General features: G+C 39.4%; 1 protein-coding gene across 1 annotated transcript; it reads left to right on the top strand.

The window, feature by feature from the left end:
• Nucleotides 1-1,207: 1,207 nt before the first annotated feature.
• gabra6b (gamma-aminobutyric acid type A receptor subunit alpha6b) lies at nt 1,208-24,781 on the top strand. Its single transcript, XM_079648403.1, has 10 exons — nt 1,208-1,641; nt 1,791-1,915; nt 2,327-2,394; nt 3,406-3,626; nt 4,178-4,260; nt 4,666-4,809; nt 5,010-5,162; nt 9,799-10,076; nt 17,047-17,303; nt 23,267-24,781. Exons 1-10 carry the CDS (start codon nt 1,553-1,555, stop codon nt 23,277-23,279), a joined length of 1,431 nt encoding a protein of 476 aa, XP_079504529.1. The 5' UTR covers nt 1,208-1,552; the 3' UTR covers nt 23,280-24,781.
• The last annotated feature ends 1,653 nt before the right edge of the window (nt 24,782-26,434 follow it).

Below are 26,434 nucleotides of genomic sequence, written 5' to 3'. Positions count from 1 at the left end.
GCCACAACTCTCTAGATGATGGGTTGCAGAGGATACAAGGAAAAATACAACTAAATGTTTTTGGGTGAGCCCCAATACACCCAGCAAGGGTACATATTATTCCCTGAACAACCAACCATACCAAACAACCTCTTGCACCACATGAAGCTGTTTCACTGCGACCTCTCCGGAAAAACATTTACACTCTCTGCTTATATGTAATGTACGGAAACGCTAATTCCAGTAACCTAATGTAAATTTGAAATCCTACTGAGCCTTCTAGCTGTAATATGAGTATAGAAGCTAAATCTAACCGTACTCACCAGAGGTTTTCCGTTAAAAAAATAGGATCATTCCATCAGTAATGTCTAATCTTCAAAATGGCTAACACTGGATGTGCTTGATCTGAGAGTGATCCATTGTTGTGTGCCTCAAATATATCATATTTTGAGTTTATTATATAACTTGTGTTTTGAGTACAAAGAGCCCAGTTGAAGGATTATGTTATGTAATCAGACTCCACATGTTAATGCTGTCAGAAGAATATCCTATATGTTTCTCTGCTCACATGAATTATTGATAACATGACTATGATACCACTCATGATAAAAAAGTAATGCTGTGCTCAAATTATTTATTATAGCTCTTTGATGAATGGAGACACAACGCATTGGAACACGATAAAACATTGGATATTTTTGTCTATTCAAAGATTCTTTTATTATTTGTATTTAAAGGGTTTATTAGTTATGTTCAGTGCAAGGGTTATAATTAGCATTTAATGTAGTGCAGTCAAAAGATTCCTCCCAGACAGCACAAAACTCAGTTTTTCACCAACCCTAAGATCTAAAAATCAATACATTGAATGTAACACTGGGGCCATTTTAAACTGAAAATGTGACAACTTCAACTTCTACACACACACACACACACACACACACACACACACACACACACACACACACACACACACACACACACACACACACACACACACACACACACACACACACACACACACACACACACACACACACACACACACACACACACACACACACACACACAAACGCACAAATGCACACATACACAGTAGTTACAAAAGCTGAGAAGGCAGTGGCAAAATTATATTTAAAAATGATACTGCATTAAAAAAAGGTCACTGGGTAAACTTTTCATTGATATGATAGCAATATATTTCTGCATGCTCTCTTCCTCTACTTCTCCCTCCCTCTCTTTTTCTCTCCATCGCAATTTTCTCCACAATCTCCTTAATCACAGGCACAGTATCCGTCATTATCTCCACCAACCAGAAACATTTTCTGGATATCTAAGTTTCACTTAAGAACAGTGTATGTCTTGTAAAATGCATTGTTCCGTTAATGTAAATGCCCCCCTCGTTCCTCCTCTTCACTCTCTTAAAAACTCTTCAGGTTTTTCCAACTGAGCGATTCTGAGGCGGGCGCAACCGCACTAGAGGGAGAGTCGTGCTGGACTGGCGCGATATACTCGCACGGTTCACAACTAAAAGAAGACCTGACCCGCGTTTAATCATGATTTTAAATGATGGAATATGCTGATTTTAAAAGTTGACCAGGGATTTCTAGTTGTGGGCTGTTTGCGAGGCATGGCTTTCCTTTTAACTTGCTTATTTCTGTCCTGGTGAGTATGGCAACTCTTTTCTCTGCATGTTCGGACTTTTACGCACGGGAACCAAAGACTGTGGATAAATGTGCATTTGAGAAACTCTGTATTTTCAACTGTTTTATTATTTGTTGTAATTATCTTTCATAACTGCATATGTACTTTAGTTACAGTGTGAGCAGTGTCTGGGGAAATAAACCCGTTGATACCAATATTTATTTGGATAACATCACGCGCATATTGGATAGATTACTGGATGGCTATGACAACAGGCTGCGACCCGGATTTGGAGGTATGCTAATGACCGTGTGATATTGTATTTCAAACGATATTTCCTCAAACAATATTCAATCGAAGTTCCTTTTTTCAAAATATAAAGTTATACTGCAGTAGTTAGGTGCCTCGTTTGTATTTAGCTGCTGTACTGTAGTGGTTAAAAATTGCAATTCATTTTCATTTATATAACTTTAAAACTACAAAAATGGTCACCTAACAACTGGAAACTGAGTTTGGCACTTCATTTAGAACCATTTCTATTTTATTGTTAAGTTTCACATACAATGTTGCTTTATGCATAACTACACATTTAATATAGCTTTATTTTTGTGCTGCTTTATACTGTGTGTGTAAAAACATGAACATGTCTAATCTAAAGTTATTGTTTTTGACTGTTTCAAAGCAACTACTTATCCTTTTGTTGTAGGTCCAGTCACAGAGGTCAAAACTGACATTTTTGTCACCAGCTTTGGACCGGTTTCAGATGTTGAGATGGTATGTAAACTAACTACGGCTGAAACAAACAGATAAAGGGTGCACAGGCCAACTCAATGGCTGTCATACACAACAAAGACCATGTAAGAACACAACAAAGAATATGTACATTTTTTCCGGTAGCTCTCAGCATATAGCATCTCATCATGGCTCAGCTAGCCTAGCCTTCATTATTACAGCATTTGGCAGGATGTCATTAGTGCAGCTTAGGATTTTAATCTGTTTGACAATCCCCCCGCCTGAGAGCGGGAGAGAGAGAGAGATGTGGCTGATGTTGGGACGGGATAGGTTAGCTACTTCTGCCATGGGATAGGCTAAGCGCTGTATGTCAGTTTTGCTCTACACTTTTCAAGCTTTAGGCCTTCACTGCATATAAAGCCCCCTTGATTTTCCATGTGATATGTTGGTTGCAGTTCTATAGAGATGCATATAAGAGGCTATTCAGGGCAGCAAGGCCAACATTTTTGAACTAAAAGCATCCTATCCTTTGTGCTGACTCTTAAAAGAGATAACTATATTTATTTCATCTTTTACGTGGCAGTCCATAGAAGATCCAACAAAGGCACCATTAAGTTAATCATTGTATGTCTTATTATCTGTTGCTAAATATTTCGAAGGAATTTAATATACATGATAAAGAAACATCTTTAAGTGTTATCTTAAGAGCACATTTCTCTATGTCCAAGAATACAAATCAAATGTAAACTTGCTTTAAATAATCAACGAAAGATTAATGTCTTGATTTTAAAATGTATAAATAAGTGCAAATCTGTGTTTTCAATTTGATTAGTACTGGCTGGCAGCAATAGTAGAATAGGCCAGAGATGAAAAAACAACAACTGACTACATTGCCAGTACTGCATCCAGCAGGTCCAACAAAAAACATTGCTCACAAAACCATCTGCCATCCTCTCCGGGGGTAGTGGAGATAGTAGTGGCAGGAGTAGAACAGCATCATCAGAATGATTGGTAGTAAACACATCTTTAACCCACACTCCAACCTCCATCCAGGAATACACCATGGACGTGTTCTTCCGTCAGTCATGGATCGACGAACGGCTGAAATTCGAGGGCCCCATTGAGATCATGCGGCTCAACAACCTGATGGTCAGCAAGATCTGGACGCCGGACACTTTTTTTCGGAATGGCAAGAGGTCCATCTCTCACAACATGACCACCCCCAACAAGCTGTTTCGCATCATGCAGAACGGAACTATCCTCTACACCATGAGGTAACAGTGCTGGACAGTGAGCTCCAAACCAAGCCAAGACCGGAATAGAGCACAGACCTTGAAAGCTAATCAAACAAACAAGCATCCAAGAATATGCACAGACAGGAAAAGAAATTAAGAGCGCCATTCCAAAAAACAAGATATGTGCCATCTGATTATGAAAACAGGCCTGGAAAGCAATTCAAACAAACGTGACTCCAGCTTTGTTCTGTGGTAGCATAAACAAAAAATCCCTGTTGAGTTACTGATGGCATAAAAGACAATTTTTTAGAAAGAATTCGATTTCTTTAAGTGGGTCAAATTTACTTTAAAACACTGAATAATTAATTACGAGGACTTTATTAAATCCATTGTGTCATTAGTTACTTTCGGGAGATGTACAGTTAAAGGTTTTATGACCTTTTAATAGGGCAGAATTCATACACCCACTTCAAATCAAATACTGCAGCATAATCATTGGATCCATCTTAAAACAGTGATCATTACTTGGCAAGTAACACTGTATCAAATATAAATCAAACACTTCTTTCAACTCTTCTCTATTCTGACAGATTAACTATAAATGCAGAGTGTCCCATGCGTCTGATGAACTTCCCGATGGATGGCCATGCCTGCCCGCTCAAGTTTGGGAGTTGTGAGTTGTTGTTTCTTTAAACCTCACTGGAATGACATATGGTGTCACTCGCAAATGATCCCTCTGTCACTGAGTTACTCACTGTCTGACAGCATGTATTCAAGATTTCCTATCCGCTACATTTGGTGATCTAAAACAAGTCAATCAGCAAAAACACAACTCGTTGTTTCAGTATTTTGTTCAGGCATTTCGTATATGGAAGTTATTTTTTTCAGGTTTATTCATTTACATGCTTATTTCAATTATTATTGTTGAGAATACAAACAATCAGGAACGTTTTGAAAGCCAGAAACTAGGAGGCAAAAAACGGTTTTGTCACTTTGTGTCCTAAACTATTTAATAAGAATAACTTTATATAATGGTTAATGTCTATCTATTAACGAAGTTCTTCATTGCCCTGTCTAGATGCTTACCCCATCAGCGAGATTGTGTACACTTGGAAGAAGGGCCCTCAGTCCTCTGTGGAAGTGCCCGAAGAATCCTCCAGTCTGCTTCAGTACGACCTCATCGGCCAGACAGTGTCAAGCGAGAGGCTAAAGTCCAACACAGGTGAGGAGGATTCTTAAATTGGTGTAAGGTCATTTTTTTACATACATAATTTCTTTAAGTTTTCACTGGGTTAATATTTTTGCATTGTACATTACTTAAATACTTGTTTTCTAATGTAACCTAAAAAGATGGGTGTCTATGTCTATGAGTTACTGATATGCCACCGAAATCACAAACATCTTTGCTGTTTTCTCTCTCAGGTGAATATGTCATCATGACAGTCCACTTCCACCTGCAAAGGAAAATGGGATTCTTCCTGATTCAGACTTACATTCCCTGTATTATGACTGTCATCCTGGCCCAAGTCTCTTTCTGGATTAATAAGGAATCAGTTCCAGCTCGGACTGTGTTTGGTAAGTTTCCTTTAAAATTAATATTCTGAATAAAACCTGATGTACTTTTCAAGGGAAAAGGGACAAAACATATCAAATGCCTATATTGCTTTCCTGCTGGCAAGGAATCATTTGGAAAATTCAAGAGCATTTTTATTTTTGCTGGCAAGAAATGTACTACGACTTGTAGAAACAGTTTGAAATACTTCAGGTTGTGGTATTGAGTCTTATTTTTAAATGTTGCAAGCCTTTATGTTAAGTTTTCAGTTCTCAAAAGTCAACTTCATTTGGGAATGTATTGACCCACCACCCACTGCTTGACCCCAGATGGAGTCTCGCTCTGCAAACTTTAAGCAAGTGTACTTTTCCATATTTACTGTGCTCTGATTAGTTTGTACTGCACAGAGTGGCCCTTCAAAAATAAAACCTTCCTAAAGAGAACAAACAGATACACAGTCACCACAGTATGTGTTAACCTTTCTTCGTTAGCTCTATCTCTTTTAAATGTCCTTTTTAAAATGTGCCACGCAATGGACGAGAGAGGGAGGATTTTTACTCGACCCTTTTCCGAGCACTCACAGGTTCCGCTTGGTCACATTACATTACGCTACAGTTGCCACCGAGCTCTAGCCTCAGGAGCAGAGAGGGCTAAGAGACACTGAAGAGAGACAGAGACAGAAAAACTGGGAGGAATGCGAGGGACGCAAAGACAGAGACAAAGCAAAGAGGAAAATCACTAGAAGAAGGCCATCTTCTTTAGAATTCAATTTCCCCTTACTCTCATTTCCAACAAGCTGTTGCTGAGCAGACTAACACTTTTGGCCGTTGTAGATCACGGTTGTGTAGTTTGTGCATGTCTTTGAAAGAAAGCCAGCTCTCCAACGAGCCCGCGCACTTATTCAGAATAGATCCAAATCATTAGTGTTAGTGTGGAAGTCGAGGCCCCATGCGGAAAGCACATCTGTGGTAACTCATTAACCTCAATCGTCTTGCTGTTTCCATTTCACTCACTATAAAAAAGGATACAATAAATGCTCATTCTCTGGATTCTATGCTTTTAAAAAAGAGCTCTGGGCAGACCTACGGCATGCTGGGTAGAATAAGTTCTATAGAAGAAATTATATATGTTGGGTATTCTTCTATGAAAGAAAAAGGTCACGCTATATCTTCAAACTCAAAGTCTGTTTAATAAATTAAGAGGAGTCACAGTCAAATACTGTATATGTTAAACAAAGCCATTATTAAGTTGAACAAATGCTGTCGATGTGAGGTTTAAGAGAGGAAGTAAAGAAGACGATATGAAATGCTATGTGGATGTGCTCCACTCTGAGAGTACATTAAGTCATAGTATGCTCTGTGCCGGATTGTCAACAACCTCTCTAAGAGCTCAAAGTCCCTTGAGCACAAGTCTCACAGACTTAATTGAGTGTGGCCTAATTTGTACCTTGCTTTTTTCATATAAAAGCACATAAATGCCCCAAGCACTTCATTTATATCCTGTCTTTATACATCATCTCTCTCCCTCCTACACTTTTCCTTTATTTCTTTCTCTATCCTCTGACTCCTACCCTGACAGGCTTTCTTCCCATGTCCCTCCTCCCCTTTGCAATCATTTAACTTGTGCTTGAGCTATTGACAGTCAATGCTGGCTGGCTATAGGAGGAAGTTGCACTCCAGAGCTGTTAGCTTTCACTGCAAAAGTGTTGTGTAGAAAATGCCATTGAGACATTATTAAGTGCATTAAATCCCCCATAATTCCCTGTGCTGCTAATGAAATGTGCACAACTACACTGCACATTTGGTAAAAGCACGGAAGGGAGTGTTCAATGGCCCCTTTTCCCTGCTTGCTTTAGCTTGATGAAAGTGAATTAGATATGTACTTTGTAAATGGGCCATTAAAAGAGATGTTCATTGTCAGCATCTTTATCTGATTTAATAAGGTTGGAGTCTGTGTAAGTCAGAGGAAATCCATTTCCAGTGTTTTTTATAGGCGACATTACACTCTATATCTATTTGTGTTGTGTGTTTTGTCTAAGACTAACAAAATAGCCTCTGCCACAGATATTTTATATATATTATTATGTAATCAAGAGTATTTATGAATGGCCTTGGAGTATACAGTGTTTTTCTTTCTGTTTTATACTTTGAGGCTGTGCTCAAAGTGATCTTTGCCGTCTGTACTTCAATCTGGGCCGTGGTTAGAAGTTAGGAAAAACTTTTGACAGACTTGGAAAGTCTAGTGCAATCCCAAGAAAGACATCAGACAACCGTGTTCTTTTCACTCTCCCACATTCACCATTTATGCATTTATTTGTTTTCTTTAAAAGTTTTTCCATGATCTTATCCATAGTTTGCTATATAAACAGATATTAGCTAATTATGTCTGGCTTCTGTCTGGGTCATCCTCTTGAATTGCTTTTTCTAAAATGCTTCCAGATATTTGGATGCCCTTATTGTTGTGATAGGGCGGGGCATGGGTCAGCTTGCTTATTGATAGATTAGTGTCTGGAGAGAGGACTTTTTAGCAAAGCCTGCTGGCCTGAAATGTCACATGGTCTGACCTTTCTGTTATATGCCATCTTGTATAGGTGCTGCTATGTGTCAGAGTTATACTTGGGCAAATCAATTGTGAGTTCATTATTATTTGTAATAATATAACATGTTACTATTTTATAAAAAGCTGAAGGCTATACTGTACACATATGTTGTGTTGCGTAATAAAAAAAACCCGACTTATTTAGACTTCCTCTTGTTCGTGGGATTAAACATTGATTAATTAACTGCTTTTAATTTCAATTTATTTGTAGCGTTCATGGATGTTTAAAATGTCAATAATATTAATAGTTCATTTAAACACAGTGCAAAATGTTGTAACATCTGCATTTTTGCACATTATTTACTGTAGCAATTTAATTATTACATTTATCAACATCTATGATTCACCACCGGTAGGAAGTGATTTTGAATCATCTCTGCAGCATTACTGTCTTATAAACATCGAAGCCACGAGTGCTGCAACTGTCGTCTTTGCAATGCTAAACAGATCACAGATGTTAAATGCCAGATAGTATATTTTGCAAAGAGAGTCAAAATGAATCTTTCAAAAGAAACTCTGCTACTCCGTTTTGCCGCTCAAATGATAGAACTGTTTTGGTGAGAAGTGCTGATGGAATTGACTATTGATTTACAAGAAGCAAAAGCTAGACTGACTGGTGGATATTCATCTTTACTGTTAATTCCCGTATGTAGTGTGACATCACAATTGTTTCCTGTGTGTGTGTGTGTGTGTGTGTGTGTGTGTGTGTGTGTGTGTGTGTGTGTGTGTGTGTGTGTGTGTGTGTGTGTGTGTGTGTGTGTGTGTGTGTGTGTGTGTGTGTGTGTGTGTGTGTGTGTGTGTGTGTGTGTGTGTGTGTGTGGTCTCTTGTAATCAAGCCTCTACACTGTTATTAATTAATAAACATTTCCAGGCATTGGTCATATCGATCACCAAGTGAAAACTAAATAAATAATAAAAACAATTAGACTTGAAGACTAAAGACTAAATGATAGCTACTGTAAAGCACAGGGCAGCATAACAACTAAAGAAAAACAAACAAACAGAGTGATGGACTCGATAATCTCTGCCAGCTCAAAGCACCTAAACAGTTTCACTTACATGGGACTACATCTTGCTGAAATAGTGCTAGCATACACTATATGACAAATATATTTTTTATGAAATCTTAAAGTTCAAATTCTGGGACAGTTGTATTACCCTCTGGATTGTTGTCTGGAAGTTTGGTTTATTTTAAAACATGGGAAGGTAGATTTCTTCATAGGAAAAAATACTAATATTGGCTTGAACAAGGGGGACCAGCAGCAAAGCTCCCCGCCCCGAAAAACTAGATGTAATTGTACCCAAGTGCCCAAGTGCTTGATTGAGCCATTTCAAAAAGGTACATATTTACTGAGAGTTTACGATATCAATGTCTTTCTGATGTTTGTATGCTATGTTTGAAGCTAGAACCAGGAGGCTGTTATCTTTAGTGTTGCATTTACACAAGAAAAAGCAAGCATACTAATTTCCATAAAATAACTATAAAGCTGAAGTTACTATTTGTGGGCGAACAGTGGATAAGCGAGGTGACTTCTTAGAGTGTGTGTGCAGATTAAAAAACCTCATTTAGTTATTCATTTGTGAACTTTGCAGAAGTTTGTAAAGCAAGCATATTTTTGAAAGTTGGAAAGAGAAAGGCAAGCCTTTTTCCCTGTGCTTTCAGTTCTTATCCAAAACAAGGCTTACTGCCTTCTGGCTCTTCTCACAGACATGTGAGTGGTATTGATCGTATCATCTAGCTCTCTACAGACAAAGTAAATAAAAGCATTTCCAAAGATGTCTGATGATTTCAATTATTTAGGTTCCTTACTGCTATGGTATACCAAAGCAGTGGCTAACACATGACTAAATACAAACCAATTTATCCCAGTACTATGGTCAGGTAATATTGATTGTTGTGCTTTTATTTATGTCTTAATATGTCTCCATATATTTATATATTTTGTATTTGGTGATTTGGCATTTCGATTGAAAGATTGACAATAAAGTTGACTTTGACTTTTGACTTTGACTTGAGATAACATGTGAGATTCCTAACCCCTGTCTCCTTTGTGTCTCCAGGTATTACCACTGTCCTCACCATGACAACGCTCAGTATCAGCGCTCGACACTCCCTCCCTAAAGTTTCTTACGCCACAGCCATGGATTGGTTCATTGCCGTTTGTTTCGCCTTTGTATTCTCCGCCCTAATTGAGTTTGCAGCCGTGAATTACTTCTCCACCCTGCAAGCTAACCGAGAGTTGAGGAAGGCAGCAGCCATGAAGGTGGCGGCCCAGGAGGCAGCGGCTGCAGCAGCTACACCGACCTCAGCCACAGGGATTGACGGAGATCTTTCCTCAGTAAGTCTACCCCTCTGTTTCACACTTGCTTTGTTTACTTGCTTTGAAAAATCAGTTCTTAAAGGTCATCTATTATGCAAAATCTACTTTTCATGTATTTTATACATAAACATGTGTCTCCTCTGTGTAAAGAGATTCTAAAAGTTTCGAAAAAGATTCGTCTCACTTTTTGTCCTGATCCATTTATATAAAAACCTTTCAGAAAATGAGCTGATCAGATTTTGGCCACTTTATGATGTCATAACGATTTTTTAGCCAATAGCCAATAAGGTAAATCCCGCTCACCTTATCACCTGAATCTCCTCCTAGAGCACCATTGTGTTCTTTTTAACCAAATATCTCTCAGAGGGGCGTGGGGAGTGGCTCCTTATTTTCAGCTAAAGTAACAGACCCAGAATCAGCACTTTTGAAACAGGGCAGAAACAGAGTGGATTATTGGATGCTACAATGGGTGATTTATTTGGTGTGGGGAGGCTGTGGCTCAGTGGAATAGTGCGCTGAACTTTGAATCAGGGGATAGCAATTTCGAGTCCCACTGCAGTCAGCATGTCGTTGTGTTTCTGGGCAAGACATTTCACCCCAAATTGCTCCTGTGGGGATTGTCCACAGTATTGAATGTATGTAAGTCGCTTTGGATAAAAGCGTCTAACAAGTGACATGTAATGTAATGTGTTTTGAGCAAAACACTTCAGAGACATGTTTTGTATATATCTGAGACCTATAATATACTGACGAAAAACAGTATAATAGGGGACCTTTAAGTTCAAACCTGTGTGAAGGCACAGGTTTACCGTATATTTAGTTGTCCACAAAATGCCAAAGCTACTAATATCCATGTAATGTGTTCATCAGTCAGAGGATGGCAGATCGGATGGAAACATGATTCAAGTCTTAGAGCTGTACCAATTAAAGTGTTACTTTTTTCACTTAGACACGTAGGTTACACACAGCAGTGAGATTACTGATGCTGTATACAGATACAGACCTTACAAGTTGCACAGGGTTGCTATGATAAATGATGATCAGAGCTGATGCTGCACTCACAGGAAGAGCACTTCACTTGGCCTCATTACATGCCTCTACATTTCCTCATCAAACCACTCCACCTCTCGCTCCACCGCACTTCTGTCTTTTCTCTCACAAATCCAAATTGAGGAGCTAAATAACATTACTGTCCTCAGAACTTTGAAGTCCATTTGCTGAAAGTTTGTGAATGTACATGTAAGGTCAGTTCTTCATTTGAACCATTCCCCATATTGGACTTTGTCAAACATGTTTTTGGTCCATGTAAGGTTTCCCAAAAATAACGTCTAATTTGGAAAATGCATATGGAGTTTAATTTAGGTCACTTTGATGACGACAAACACACCAGTAACACATCAATGACATACCACTGGTATGGTTATGTAGCCACTGTAGCTTTGTTTATCAGAATGTGTTAATCCTCGCTAATTCATAGAGAACAGTTCCATTTATGTGGATGAGTTGCATGTGGCTGACTTGAAACCTTACTTTATTTGTTTACAGTTTCAGAAAGTTGCATCATGCAAGGTCATGCTGCACTAGCTTAAAGACGTTCCTCTGCCACAATAAGTATACCAATTCAAATATCATGTGCATGAATTGTCAGTTATTCTGTTTAGTCCTGACTCTGAGTAGATAGGGAGCGGTTACACAGGCAGTGTGTGTCTATTGGGTGCAAAGTGTTACAATTTTTTTTTAAATAATGTATAATCTTTCTGTAACTTTCATCTGTATTTGGTGCTTTTATACTTATCATACCTTTCATCGTTGCATTATTTATTTTTAGTTGTTATATCTTGCTAACCTTTTCTTTCTTTCTTCACCTGGCTGTCTCTTTGTCTTTTCTACTGTCTGAATCAGTCTTTCCCTTTATGTAACCATTTCCATTTTAATGTTCTGTATTAGCATACAGAATGGTAGAAATGGGTTATTATAATACAAACTGGTGATGAGATAAAATATATTGTGCACAGGTGTACTTCCTGTGCTTTTGCTCTAAAGCCGATTGGTTATACTGGTTAGTATGGTGAAGGTTAAAACATAATATAACATTGCACTAATGCCTCGATAGAGTGGTGTATGAAATTGTGTTTGGGATTGCCTGGTGTGTGCCTGGTATCTCGTTTTCTTTTCCACTTTTTGATTTGCTATAAGTCTACAATATCTCTTTCTTCTCCTGTTCAAACGTTTGCTTATTTGCAGTCACAAATGCAGCCTGTGCAATGTAAACAATTCACACTATATACAATCTTTCGTTCATCCTTTGTCTCCTACCAAAGAAAGTCATACTCTCACTTACATCTCATCCATATCTCTTTTATTTCCCCCCCTCAACACACACAAAACGGCACCAGCATTTAACAATGTCCCTCTTTTGCAGCCCTTTCTGCAACCCCTTGCTGTGTTCTCCATGTGAACCCTCTACACACACTCTCTTAGCACACACACTTCTTTTGACAACCCCTCTTTTGCCTCTCTCACCCTCTTTTTCCTTGTATGTGCTGTCCAAACATGCACACTGAAACCCAGTTATCTCCACTTTAGCCACGCTTGTCCTCACAGTACAAAACGAGCACAGGTCCACACATAATCTGCAGGACACACTCACACCAACATACCAAAGGCTCGTATATATGCACACACGTAATCTGCAGCAAAGGATGCCCACACATCCATACCCTCATCACTCTATACGATCATGTCTTATCCATCCATCCATCAACAGTATCTATCACCCATCCATCCCTCTCTCCCAGTCCTCTATTCTGCCCTGTAACTGTGACACGAGGAGACAGCCAGTGGCTCTGTGAACGATGTTGCTGCAGATTATGTAAGAGCCATAGATTAAGGGAATATCCAGCAGATCACTGCAGGCTCACAAGAAGGAGGGCAGCTTCCACAATGAAGCGGAGTGGGGGCTGAGAGAGCTGGCCCAGTCCATTTTTGTGGAGCAAGATGGAGGATTGGATGGATGGTGGGGGGGACTGTGTGGTTTTGTTTGTGTGCATGTGTGAGGAAGAGTTGCACTAAGAGAAAAAGAGAGTGGGAGGGATGCATCATGGAAAATGACTGCTTTCAGCAAATATGTAGGAGGAAAGACTCTTCATTGCACAGAGAAAAGGAAAAAGACACAATGGTGTATCATTGGGAATAGAAATAACCGTCCTGCAGTCACGATTTTTTTAAAACTACGTCCAGTTATGACTGGCAGGTAAAGCCACAACAGGACTGAATACATTATAGTGACATAAGATACATATTTCATTGAATGATTCAGATGTACCCGTAAACACAAAGGGAAAGGGGGTGTTTGCAGTGTGTGTAAAGTGTGCTGCTTGCTCTTTCAGTGGCATGTGTGAGTAGGTGGTGCAGTATGTGGTGAAGGAAATAAACAGAAAATAAAACATTTGGTGGGAGGAAGAAAAGGAGAGACAGAAGGGATCATTATTTATAGGCCAGGCCACATGTGCTGGTAATCAAGGAATCAGTGACCATTACTGGGATGAGGAGATGTAGTGATTAAAGCGGGACACGTTTAGATTAGATTTTTTATTAGTTGTAGAGTGTAGGGTTATGGTCTTTATGTACAAAAGATACCAGGGAAGTTTTTTGTTGCTGTCCCCTGAGGCCTCCCACTACCAACTGTACATTAGATCAGATATATTTCATATGATATATAATGAATAATTGATATATAGGAATAATTATATATGTGTATGTCTAGTTTACATACACAAAAGATGGGCTACATCAACGTTTTTTAAGCCTCATCCATAGCCTGAGCACCAATACACTATCCTGGGACTTTGTCACACAACACTCAAGCCTTATGGGTAATAGAAATGTATTTTTTGACTTGTTAACCAGCAGGAGGTTGCATCTTGAAATGTAATTTCACAACCTCATAAATATGATCTGCCCGGAATGAGGAAAAATCAGCGTTGAAATTCCATCGCATAAGAAGCTAGGGGCTTGTATTATACTAGAGTTAAATCTGGAGTGTGATCTTGTTTAACTAACAAAAAAGCAAAATTTCTTTCAGAATCAGAAGTAAAAGTAGTCTTTTTCCTGCATGTCATTCAACAATCCTGAGATTTCTCCACTGCATTATGGAGTGTATAATAAGAGGATCATGGATACATTTTTTGGATGATGATCAGGTCTTAAATTCATAAAAACATCTGTGGATTTTGTATTTCCAGCCATATAGCCAAAGCAATTTTTGTTCTCTTACTTTCTAAACCTATAAAAATGTATAAAGAGCACTATAGCTGTTTCTAGGATACCTTCTTATTTCAAACACATTTATATATTTACATACACATGTACATCTTCCCAATTATAATGTAATCCACACACCCACTCAACACCCACATAGATGAACCTACAGTACATGCACTTACTCCCATGCCATATTGGTAGTGCACAGTTAGAGTAACCTTATGTCACATGCACGCCTACACACACACTATGAAACACACTTAGATGGAGAGACCGCCCACTCATGCACATTAATAGCCACACCCAAACAACATCCATGGATCCATAAGGCAGCGCCCGTCCTCCCCTGTCAAAGTGGGTCTGTTGAAAGTTGAGAAGTGGATAAAGAGGAGAGGAGCTGATCCTTCTGGGATTTGACCAGGAAGAAGCCAAGGCAGCCTGTTGTCATTAACACAAATAGCTTGTGTATCAGATCAGATGTGCATAGTACGTCACACAGGCCACACTCCCAACATGTACTTAAAGCATGATCTTTGACTTTAAAAGGAACCATTGTAGTGATAGGGAGCTAACATGTAAAGCTGCAGCCTGGTGTTGTTGGAGGTTTGGACATCATCCTGTTACACTAGAAAACAAATAGACTCCAGGTTCAAATTCCTGTTGGAACTCAAATATGTTGCCCTTTAAAATGAGCAGTTATTCAACACAAGAAAGCACACCTAACTCAGAGTTATGGGAGTAGATTAACGTCTGGATAACCAGCTGTTAGATTGGCAGGACAGGGCAGGACCCCTCCCCCCTGTCATGTTGCTAGAGGGTTTAACAGATCACAATCTAATATTGTGTCTTACTATACTCAGAGGACCTTCCATAGCAACTATTGTGTTTCAACTCAAGCCTTTATCTAGAATGAAACGGTGATACTGTTGTTTTACTTGTTGAACTGGAGCGCAGTTCCTTAAATAAAAGTCTCACACCAATGAAGTCTGAATAGATTAGAATATGTTTTTATTTCTCTGTGTAGCATCATTGTTTCCATTCCATCTCTATCTATCTGTCACTCTCTTTCTAGGTCTTTCTCTCCTTTTTTCAGAGTTAGGAAACTATCAGTACTATTCCGAAGTTAAATTGATTGTGTTCCAGTGATATCATGATAACAGTTTCACCATTTTTCCAAGGGAAGGACATTTAATAATATATTGGTTTCTTTTACTATCAATACAAAAATTATATTTTCTCGATTTATCGATTTACCTAAGCCCAATACATATAGATATTCAGTTAAATATAATATCAAACTGGGAGAAAAGCCAAACATGTTAATATTTAATATTTGGTGGGTTTTTTCTGTCAATTGGCACACATTTGCAGTTCTATTTCTCAGTAGAAAATGTTGTCCTGTAATTAACCAACATACAACACTCTCTATTTATAGACCTCCACTGCTGTTTTTCTCTGTTTCATGTTTCCATGGTTATGATCATGAAGTCAGACCTTCATACGGATTAGAAATGAAAAGATTTCTCAATGTAATCTAATCAGCAATGTTACAAGTCATCAGTTGTACATCTGAAGATAGCTGCCAAAGTAATAACACTAGAATATAATTTTTATCATTTGACAAACAAGAAGTAAACTGTACATTTATTTGTGGGGGAAACAATCGTGTTCGCAAACATTTTGTTATATGCAGAACTAATCTAGTTTTATTTTTAGTTTGGACAGAATGCAGGTTTGGAAGTGTTCCCCTCAGCCAGAGGATTGTAACAGTTTGATCGTTTCTCAACCTGTATGAGCATGTAATCCTGTAGCCGCACAAATCCAGCCTAAATCTCACAAGTTCAGTTTTTGTTCCAAGACTGTACTCAGCAAAAAAACATCCACTGAGAGCTGAAAATGCCCCGTTACATGCAAGCTGGAGCAGTCGGTGAACTATACATTTTCTGAAACCTCACGACCGAACTTAAATATTGAGGTTGTTTAGTAATAAATCCATTTGAAAAGGTAGAAAATATGTGAACATTGTTTTACCAATAAACCTGCAGTCTTGCATTCATTTTTCATTCATTTTTTGCGGTGAGAAAAAGAGATGGCCCTCTTTCAGTCTCTCTCTCATTTCCTTTGACTCTACCTACAGAGACTGTACGCATTATGCAGCTGATTCACTGCTATTGGATCAGGGAGCATGTGTTGAGATCACACTGGTTTACTGAAAGTTGATGAGGCATAGCGATATGTGTGTCAATATGTATCGAGCCTCTTTTGTTTAATATGTTTTGTTTGCCTCCCACAACTGTTACAATCTTAATGAAACGGGTTGATTAAAAACACATGAAATCAAAAACAAACATCATTGATTTCCTTTGTTAAGCTTAATTACTTGTGGTACTCATTGGTATTCCAGACTGTTTCTGGCAGAAACACACATTTCCCGCATGCGCAAATCAACTCAAAGCTGAGCAAATATGGCACTGACATCAGGCTGAATTTTCCATTTTCTCTTTAGTTGTTTGTAATGTGTTGATATAAATTCAATCATGAGAGCTTGTTCTTTTCCATGAAGAATCAGTATTACTATTCTAAGCACATATGAGGATTTTCTGACCCTCTGGAAAAAGTACAGAACCACTTTTATTCTGAATACCCACATATTAAATCACGTAACATTCTCTTTAATGCCAATTGCCTCTAACAGATCTATACTTTTCCTTTTTGCCTCTCCAAGGTGGATGCGAGCAATGTGTTGAAGAAGAGGATGAACTCTGCCCTTCTGTTTGAACGGCCTTCCAAAACATTTCCCAACCCACCCGTCAATGCCCAAGCCTTCCTGCAGCAGGGTTCGGCTGTACCAGACAACAACGTTCTGACCGGCACCAGCATCATCGACAAATACTCCCGCATCCTCTTCCCTCTTTCCTTTGGCGCCTTTAACCTGGTCTACTGGATCGTCTATCTCACTAAGGACACAATGGAGATGTCAAGGTGAACAGATGGCATGGTTCTTACAAACATTCCAATTCTTAACTGAAAATACTGTGTTTGAAGGAATCCAGCACAACCTCAAACAGGCTAAAAAACATATCCAAAAGTTCCAAACGTATGTTAAAGTGCCTCAGTATGATGCTGTCTTTGTCCCAAAACGTAACATAATATGTCATGCTAAGGCTATCAACCAGGCTATACTGGTTGGCACATGCATCATGGCCAGTATTTTTGACAGTTAGGCCTTTCACAAAACTACACTACGCAACCACAATCTATCACAGTACAGTCACAGCATACTGAGTATCTTTTAACCCATGGTTTTCCAAACTACCTGAAATGTATATTGTGGAACATTCGCAACAACGCCACCCATAAAATAAGGCCTAACAGAAAAAATGGGCATTCATGTAAAAGGCAATATACAGTATGAGAAAACACTGCTTGAATTATTTCTATTTGTTGGTGCATGCCATTTGAACAAACAAAACCAAGAAAACAAGCCAGACAACATCATATATAGTGTACTATAAGCTATTATTGTTTTGATGTTATGTGAGTATGTCTTTACATTATTATGTATGTATGTATGAATGTATGTAGGGAGGCTGTGGCGCAGTGGGTTAGTGGGTTAGTGTGTTGGTGTTCAGATTAGGGAAGCACAGGTTCAAACCCCACTGCAGTCAGCATGTCGTTGTGTCCCTGGGCAAGACACTTCACCCCAAATTGCTCCTGTGGGGATTGCCCACAGTATTGAGTATGTAAGTCGCTTTGGATAAAAGCGTCTAACAAGTAACATGTAATGTAATGTGTGTGTGTGTGATGGAGGGGAGTATGGGAATGTACACTATGTATCTATGTTTTTGTGTTTAGCCGCCTGGTAGTGCATATTTTATTCAGCAGCCAAACAAAGCTCCTACACATTCAGCTCTAATTAATCACCATATGGCTTTTTCGAATGCGTCAGCAGAGTTTAAGAGTTGGTCACAGGCTTGGTACAGTAGTTAAGTCCTAATTGCGATACAAGACCATAAGGCAAAACTGGCAGGCTATGTATTTGTCATTTCTACCACTGTATACTGCCAACGGGCTGCAGTACACATACCCTGCATGCATGCTCTGTACACAGTGAATATAGGCCCAATGATGGCAAGAAAGCACACGCTGACTGGTAGAAATGTTCATCCGGAAGGGGCAATTTCACAGACATTCAGTAGTTTACTAGAGTAGTTAAATACTGACAATAAAATGCTATCAAAATCCTTACCCTGACCACCAATTTATGTTTGCTGCTGAACAATTTAAGTACATACTGTAATATCTATGATATCTGATGCACTGTTTATATCACATAATGCTATATGAAGAATGTAATTTAAAACAGCAAACATGCAATAAAGCTACTGTCATTGCCAGGCTGAATTGTGAAGGCTCAAAGGCAAATTAATGTCATTTTCACAAGTGGTGTCTTTCAAATGCACATGATAAACTGAGACATACATATGACTCACATGTGTAACTGATTGTAGATACACACAGCACCCTTCACGGCGTTGCTATTGCCAAAGCAATATGTCTGTCAACGGATGAAATCACACTGCAGTGATAATATCAAGGGATGTTGCTCTCATACATCACCTTTCTGCATCCTGTAAGGTTTGACACTTTGTCAGAGTGCTTTGGGTTATGCGCGTTAAAGGAGAACGCTCTGTTATGATACACGTGTGTGTATGCAAGTTCAAGTGTTGTGATTAGTCTTAACCATATGCTCTAGACAGCTGCATATGGCAGGTTGTGCATTTATGTGCACGCTATCAATGCACTCCAACCCTCCTAACTCATGGGCTTCTGAACCGGTGGGTTCAGCTCCTTTCATTTCCTCATGCTCTTTTTCTAAATAGGGAATAGCCCTAAAGCCTGAGCTGAGACAAACCAGATGACATGACAGTGTTGGCAGGCATTGGGATAGCTATGTGTGAGTGTGACTAACCCTTTTAGTGACACTGTCTCAACAGTTTTTATTAATTGATAGGGAGTGTAACCGAGAAGCCCATCCTGACAAACTTCATGTAGGCAGCAGAGTGCTGGCCTTCAGGCCCTGGGAAGCAGAAATAAGGAAAAACGCATGCAATATAGCTTGCATGCATGTTTCTAAAGGAATGTGGGTGTACTACACAGGAATGTCTCCATGCAATCAAGTGTATGACTGAACAAGCGCAGGGAGTAGGGGAAGTGATGGAAGGATCAAGGAGGTGATACAACACAGAGCCCAAGGGCTAAAAACAGCAAATCCCAGCGGTGTTTGAACCTAAAGCTCACTAGTCAATGCAAGAACACGAACAACCACAGGTTTTCCCGGCCATTGATTGGGGTTTCATCATTCTCACTGAAACATTCAAGATGTTTTACATGGAAACAATCTATCACACGCACCACAGATGGATAGGTACAAAACAAAGTTGAGTTCATTATAACTTACAAAATGACTGCATCAACCAACAATCAAGTCAAGGTCCTAGTTAATATAATGATGATGTATTAAATATAGCTTTGATACATTTTTTTCTTTTTTCTTTCAATTTTCAACCAAATAAATGCATAACGTCAATCCAAGCCAGCGTTTTTCCAGTCTTGCGGAACTTACAGAAGGCGTTAGTATATGTTTTTACTGTAAAATGTATCTGATCTCAATATCAATATTACTCCTGAAGGATCAGTATGGATGAGAGAGCAGTGATCCGTGTGGGTGAGGGAGTTGCGTGAGCCTGGGATAATGATGATAAGATGCATTATTACAAAAGCCCTCTGGACTGGAGTATGGCTTGTCCAGATTTGCATATAACTCAAAAATAGATTTGGCTAATGGAGATGAATTCAAGTGACGAGGTGTAGGTTAGAGATAAGATTACAACAATGGAGCTGAACGGCAAACCTGCACAAAGCTTTAGCAGTAACCAGCTCTAGTTCTAAAGGAGCATTCCTGCAAGGCTAAATCACAGTCCTCCGTACAATGCTTCACACTTTCATAATTAACACTTTAGATTTCATAGTTATTTTTATGCAGCACCACCCACACTAGTGAACCCTTAATTATGAGTTATATCCACCTTAATCCAAATATCACATCCATTAAATGAAAGGAAGCAGTCCTTTTCACTCCAGATAAATAAATATACAGCTCCAGTGGCCCCAACTGAAAGCAGTGCATGTCACAGACCCCTTTCTCTCTTTGTAGCTCTGCTTTTATTACAAAAAGCCCTCCTGCAAAGATGAGCTGGACCAGAAGAAAAGCGTATATATTAGTACAAGTGTGTGTGTGCGTGTCCGTGTGTCCGTGTCCGTGTGTCCGTGTGTGTGTGTGTGTGTGTGTGTGTGTGTGTGTGTGTGTGTGTGTGTGTGTGTGTGTGTGTGTGTGTGTGTGTGTGTGTGTGTGTGTGTGTGTGTGTGTGTGTGTGTGTGTGTGTGTGCAGGTGGTGGATTTGTGTGCGTGTCTACTTATGTGAGGATACAAGCAAACAAGTGTATAAATGTGCGATGGCAGCAGTGCCTACCGACTGGAGGCTATTTTAATGAATAGCACCATTCAGGACGGGACATGAAGGAAACAAATTTGCTGAAAACACTTCCTTCCATGGAGGGCCCCAGCTGGTTGACTGACTGGTTGCAGGCTGGCTGGCGGACTGGCTGGTGTGTTAGAGTGGTTACAGCAGGCGATAAGCCTTACCCCTCTTTATTACCCGTCAGAGTGCCAAGCTTGAAAAACAACTTCCCTATTGTTGCTCATAAATCAAAACCACTAAATGCTGTTTCCAACTCAATTCCTATTTTCGACTGAGGTGCCGTAGCCATAACTTTGGTATAATGATCATTCAATTACAGGCCACTCAGACAGGGAGCGAAGAACACCGATATAAACAGCAATCCCCTATCTATCATATTTCTCTAGGCGGCCTCATGGGAATTGCTACATCCGCCTTTGACACCTTGTTTGTGTGTGTTTGCATTCACGCATTTCTCACACGTCTACCTGTTTACATGGATGGATGGATGTGTGCCTACTCAAGTGTGGAAATGTGAACATTTACAAGTTGTTATCACAAAAGATGTATTCCCATTCACATATCTATGCTCTCTCTCTCCTACTATTCCTCACGCTCAATTGGTTTCTCTGTTTCCCACTTAATCTCAGTGTCACACGATCTCACTCTCTCTGCTGCCCCCTCCCCTAATCTCCCCCTCTCCCATGGTGACCTGCCTGTATTCTGCTTCCTCTTTGATAAGACAGGACAGCCCAACAGGGTCTGCAGAGTGGTGTCCATCCACCTCATCTACGCAGCATTAATCATGCAGCCATTTAAGAGCAAAGAGCAATCGTGTCTCAGTGAAATGTGTCTCGACAACCAGTCTTCTTTACCGACAGCATATATGCATATTGACCATCTGGCTCCTTTGGCAAATACAGTTAATGCAGCAGGGCAGCCTCGTTTAAAAGATAAATGGTCCCATCACCAAAAGGTCAAAAGTTCACTCACTCAAAGAACCAATATGAGCCTGTCAGCAGTTCTGTGACCTGACAGTGTTCCCTAGAGACAGACACTGCACACTGCTCCCTCATTAAAATCACACTGGATGCAATTATATGTCATTACTCTCTGGTGGGCCTTTTTCAAGCATACAAGTATTGGTGACTGATATTGGAGAGCCTGCCAACAATCAAATGCATACAATTCACACGTTTATAAATGACAAGGACATTGATTGGCTACATGATACAGTAATATAATTTAAACTTCATATAATGACAAGACTATTTCTGTTCAAAATGTGTTATCTGTTTGACACATGTAATTTTCTGCAGCTATGGGTCTCTCGGAAATTATTGACAGCAGCTGGCGGACTACCAACATTTGCAAAGAGGATTATGAAACGAACCAATAATACAAAACTACAGATTTTTCTATATTTGAAAATGGCAACATTTGGAATAGTCTAAGTGAACAACTCACAAAATACATAACACATTTTACAGGGCGAACCTATAACTCTCAGAGGTAATCATGGACCTACAGACAAGTACAGGCAAAAGGTTAAATAATTGAACATGACAAATAAGACTGAACATTTGCCCTGAGTTATTTGTTTCCACTGGTTGGTTTTTGAGACTTTTATAGGCCTCTATGCATTTATAACCAATTGCATATACATACAATGTGTGTTAAACCTTTTATATATTTGAATCAAGCAAACTAGTTTGTGTTAATCAAATCTAGACATGTAGCCATTTTATGCATATGGGCAGGCTACTTATTATTCAGCTCACATTTTCACACCAGCCCACAGTCAGTCTTAGCTAATCATACAAGCACACATAGCTGCAGTGCAAACATTTGAGAAATAGATTTAATTTGCAAATTCAATTTAACTAAAGAAAAAGTAGGCCCATGTTTGCCTTTTAAAGCATAGAGACACAGTACCAATTATATCGAAACATGACTTCCCAACCTACCTAATTACCAAACAACACAGAAAGTTGGAATTTGTTGCCAGCTTGATGTAGGTTCTCTGGCTGAAAGGGGCTCTCAGTGCTGTCAAAAGTGTCGCCTGCTCTAACACATCACGCGGAGGAGGTGGAGGTGTGAACTACCTGGCACAGGTTCCTAGACGAGTTTCACAAGGTCTTTGTAAACAACATTGGCAGCGAGGGACGGAATACATTCAAATGTTAAATTCAGCCTGGAATGGATGCCAACCTTCACAGTAAGACGGAACTGGAGCATGCTGTTACATCATACCAATGTGTGTTATGGAGGCAGATGTGGACGCATGTGAAATGGAGTAGGTGTGTGTGGAGGTGTTTGCATATATCTGTATGTTTGAATATGGTAAAAATATAACCCTTTAATTACTCAACATACCAGGCTCCCCCTAATTCTACCTTTCTTTCTCTTCTCTCTGTCTTACAGGGACCCTGTTTAAGCCACAAGTTCGTCTTTCTGGAAATCACACGCGCACACACTTTCACACACATGCACGAGAAAACACACATATTTACACACAATAAAAAGGTGACAGAACCTTGCCAAGTATTCATTTATGCCACCTCAGTGCATTGTATTTCTTTTTAAGCACTCCCCTGGAAAGTGAGTGTTTTGAGAACAGATGATTCAGCTCTTATTGCCAACATGACCAAGGAGCTCAGAGCGAGTGGGCCCAAGGCTCTGGAAACATTTCAAACAGGTACTGCATCTCTCTGTCTTTACCTTTTGATGTTTATTTACCCCAATATTTAGAAAAACTTATGACACTTTTTCACTCTCCATCCTATATCCCCTGTCTGAGTGGATGGGACAAGTTGCAATGGCCAAGCTAACTAGGCTGTAGATCCAGAGGTAGATCTGTTACTTTGTTGTTTGTTTTAATTTATGTGTGCTTGCAACAAGCATGCAGTTCCACACATGATAGTGATTGTGCATGTGTTTTTAAAATGACACATTCTTATCCATGACATTTAGAGCACACTAGAGGGAATGAGTGAACCCGTTGTCCTGACTGGATCCAGTGTGACTGAATGAACTCATTCCCCACAACACTCGCTATTTTTTGGTTCATTGGCTTAATTTCCCTTCACTGATGGGAGTACAAAGGATGTGAGGCAAAATCTTCAAAGGGGTTTTATGATGTGTTCCACGAATACATTGGCCTGGCTGAATATACTGTAGACTGCCACATGCAAATAATGACAGTGAAATGTGATGTATAATGACGAAATATATAGACAACTCGCTTAACTCCCTTTCCATGATTTCCTGTGTCTTGAAATACCTTTAGACAAAAATGAACAAAAGATCTGCACACTGTATTAAAAGCTCCCACATCTTAATTGTGCAACATTTCGATATCCAGTAACACAGATCTTCCTCAGGCATTGTCAGGTTGGATTTCTGGAAGCCTTTTAATACAGTGTGCAGATCTTTGTCTTATTCTTGCCTAGTTGGATTTTTTGGTCCAGCACCTGTAAACGTTTTCAGGAAGTGCTGACAACCTGTTTATCTATAGACAGAAATAAACGCTCAAACCTCACGGCATGATTAAATGACTATCATAGAATAGCTTGTTTCAGCTCAAAACTGTAATCAATCTGGTATCGCAAATGACTTATTTTTTACAGAAGACACAGTATGTGACTTTAGGAACACTAAGAAAAAAGGTTCTTAAAACACATTTTCTAGTTTAAGTGTTTCACATTTATGTAGTGTAACAAAGAATGTAAACACAATGGAAATAGTGGAGGAAATATAACACACAGTGAACCCACTACTGCAGAAATACTTTTTCCAGTAACCTGTATCCTGGCAACAGCCAATCTTACCCCAGAGAAGATTTAAGCCTTTATACGCTAACATTGTGATCGTTTTCATTTTTATTGTAACTACAGTATTTATGTAGTGTTGTTAATTGAAGTAAAAAGGTTTCTTCTACTGGTTGCCAATTATTTCTTGATGACAGCTCTGGGACCGTCTTCATTTAAAGAACCGGCAAAAATAGAATCCTAAACCTATCATCATCCATTATACAACATGCCAAAACATATTCATAATAATCTACATGTGTGGATTTGCATATTATTATGCACATTTTCCAATTAAGTAGAGATGGTGACATGTTAAACCCATGTGGTGTCTAAATATAAGCTCATATGGTTTGCTTCCTCATAACATCATCCAAGAGGATGTTCTTATGAAAGGTGTCTCTTATTAACACTGGCACCGATTGAGATAGAAAACCTGCACACGGTGCCAAAATATGAAAGTAGTCTTGAAAAAAGGTACAGCTACTTTTTTTTTTATCAGTGGATATTCGATTCTGAAAATTGTCAATTCACACAAACGTTACGTTAAAAAAACCTCAACAATTAGTGTAAATTAACCCTGTGTTCTTATTCAGTCTTGCACATATTGCCCTACAAGTAATTGAACCTGGTTCTTTAATATTGTGTTAGGATTATGTATATCTGTTATGAGCCCTTTCATTTGTGAACAGACAAGCATGGTATAATAGCTAATTTAACAATACTGATCGAATGAATTAACAATGCATGATTAAAGCATCATTAACATGAACACGTTTTTATAGAAAACAAATATGCAATGTTATATAAAATGCAATATAGACCATATTGTTGAATCTTTCATGAACTGGTTGCAAATGAGCTACTCTATTGCCAGAAGACGCAATTCAGCCAAACCCTTGAATTACAATCCTGTGCCATGGATATTAAAAATGTTGCTTCCTCCAATATCTGTACATTACAACTATGGTATAGCTGAAGTAGGTTAAGGGTCAGGCTAATAACACATAAAAAGGCGAACTCCGGGATGAAAAACTGATGTAATAGGACTGACTACTTTTGTACTTTAAATCAGCTCAGTTGGCGTTGGAAAGACGTCCAACCATGGCCTGGTGTCAATTATGGAGTGCCTATGATTGGTTCATTTTAAGGTCTGTGGTTGCATGTTCTTCTTTTCTTCAAAATGCACACCAAAGGATAAGAAAAGCAATGGTGTCAGGCTGTATGAACTGTTTTTGTATCCTCCCTTCTTCTCTACTTCATTCATCACCCTTCTCCCCTCTGTCTTTGAGGCAGAGGCTGATGAGACGGGGCATTTCAGCCCCATTGCCCTGTATGTCAGGCCCCAGCCTGTGAACTCGGACTGCTACACAACTGCTGGCTTAACCCCAGCGGAGCCTCAGAACATCGTCGACCCCCCGCCTCCAGTGAGGACTCAGTGTGTTGCTGGTAGAATAAACTTTTGTGTAATAGTTGAACATAAATAAACTGCAGTGAGAGGGTGTGTATGGATGTGTGTGCACAGGAGTGTGTTTGTGTTTTTTGTATATGATTGAGCTTGTTTGCTTTTATCAGTGACCCAAATATTGCTGACCCCAGCCCAGCTACTCAGCTCCATCTCACCACCACACTTGCATGACCAACTCTTTATACGTGGTAGGCCCTGACACACCAAACTGACACCAAAGAACACGTCCCGACAGAACACAACTGTTGTGTGTTGCCTCACGTCTCCTGCGTCTTGGCCAAACAGTCACACTAGAACACACAGCAAAGACTTCAG

Source organism: Notothenia rossii (assembly GCF_949606895.1).
Source record: "Notothenia rossii genome assembly, chromosome: 9".
NCBI classification, from domain to species: domain Eukaryota; kingdom Metazoa; phylum Chordata; class Actinopteri; order Perciformes; family Nototheniidae; genus Notothenia; species Notothenia rossii.
Note: the sequence above shows the minus strand (reverse complement) of the source record. Positions and strands in the feature narration are given on the sequence as shown.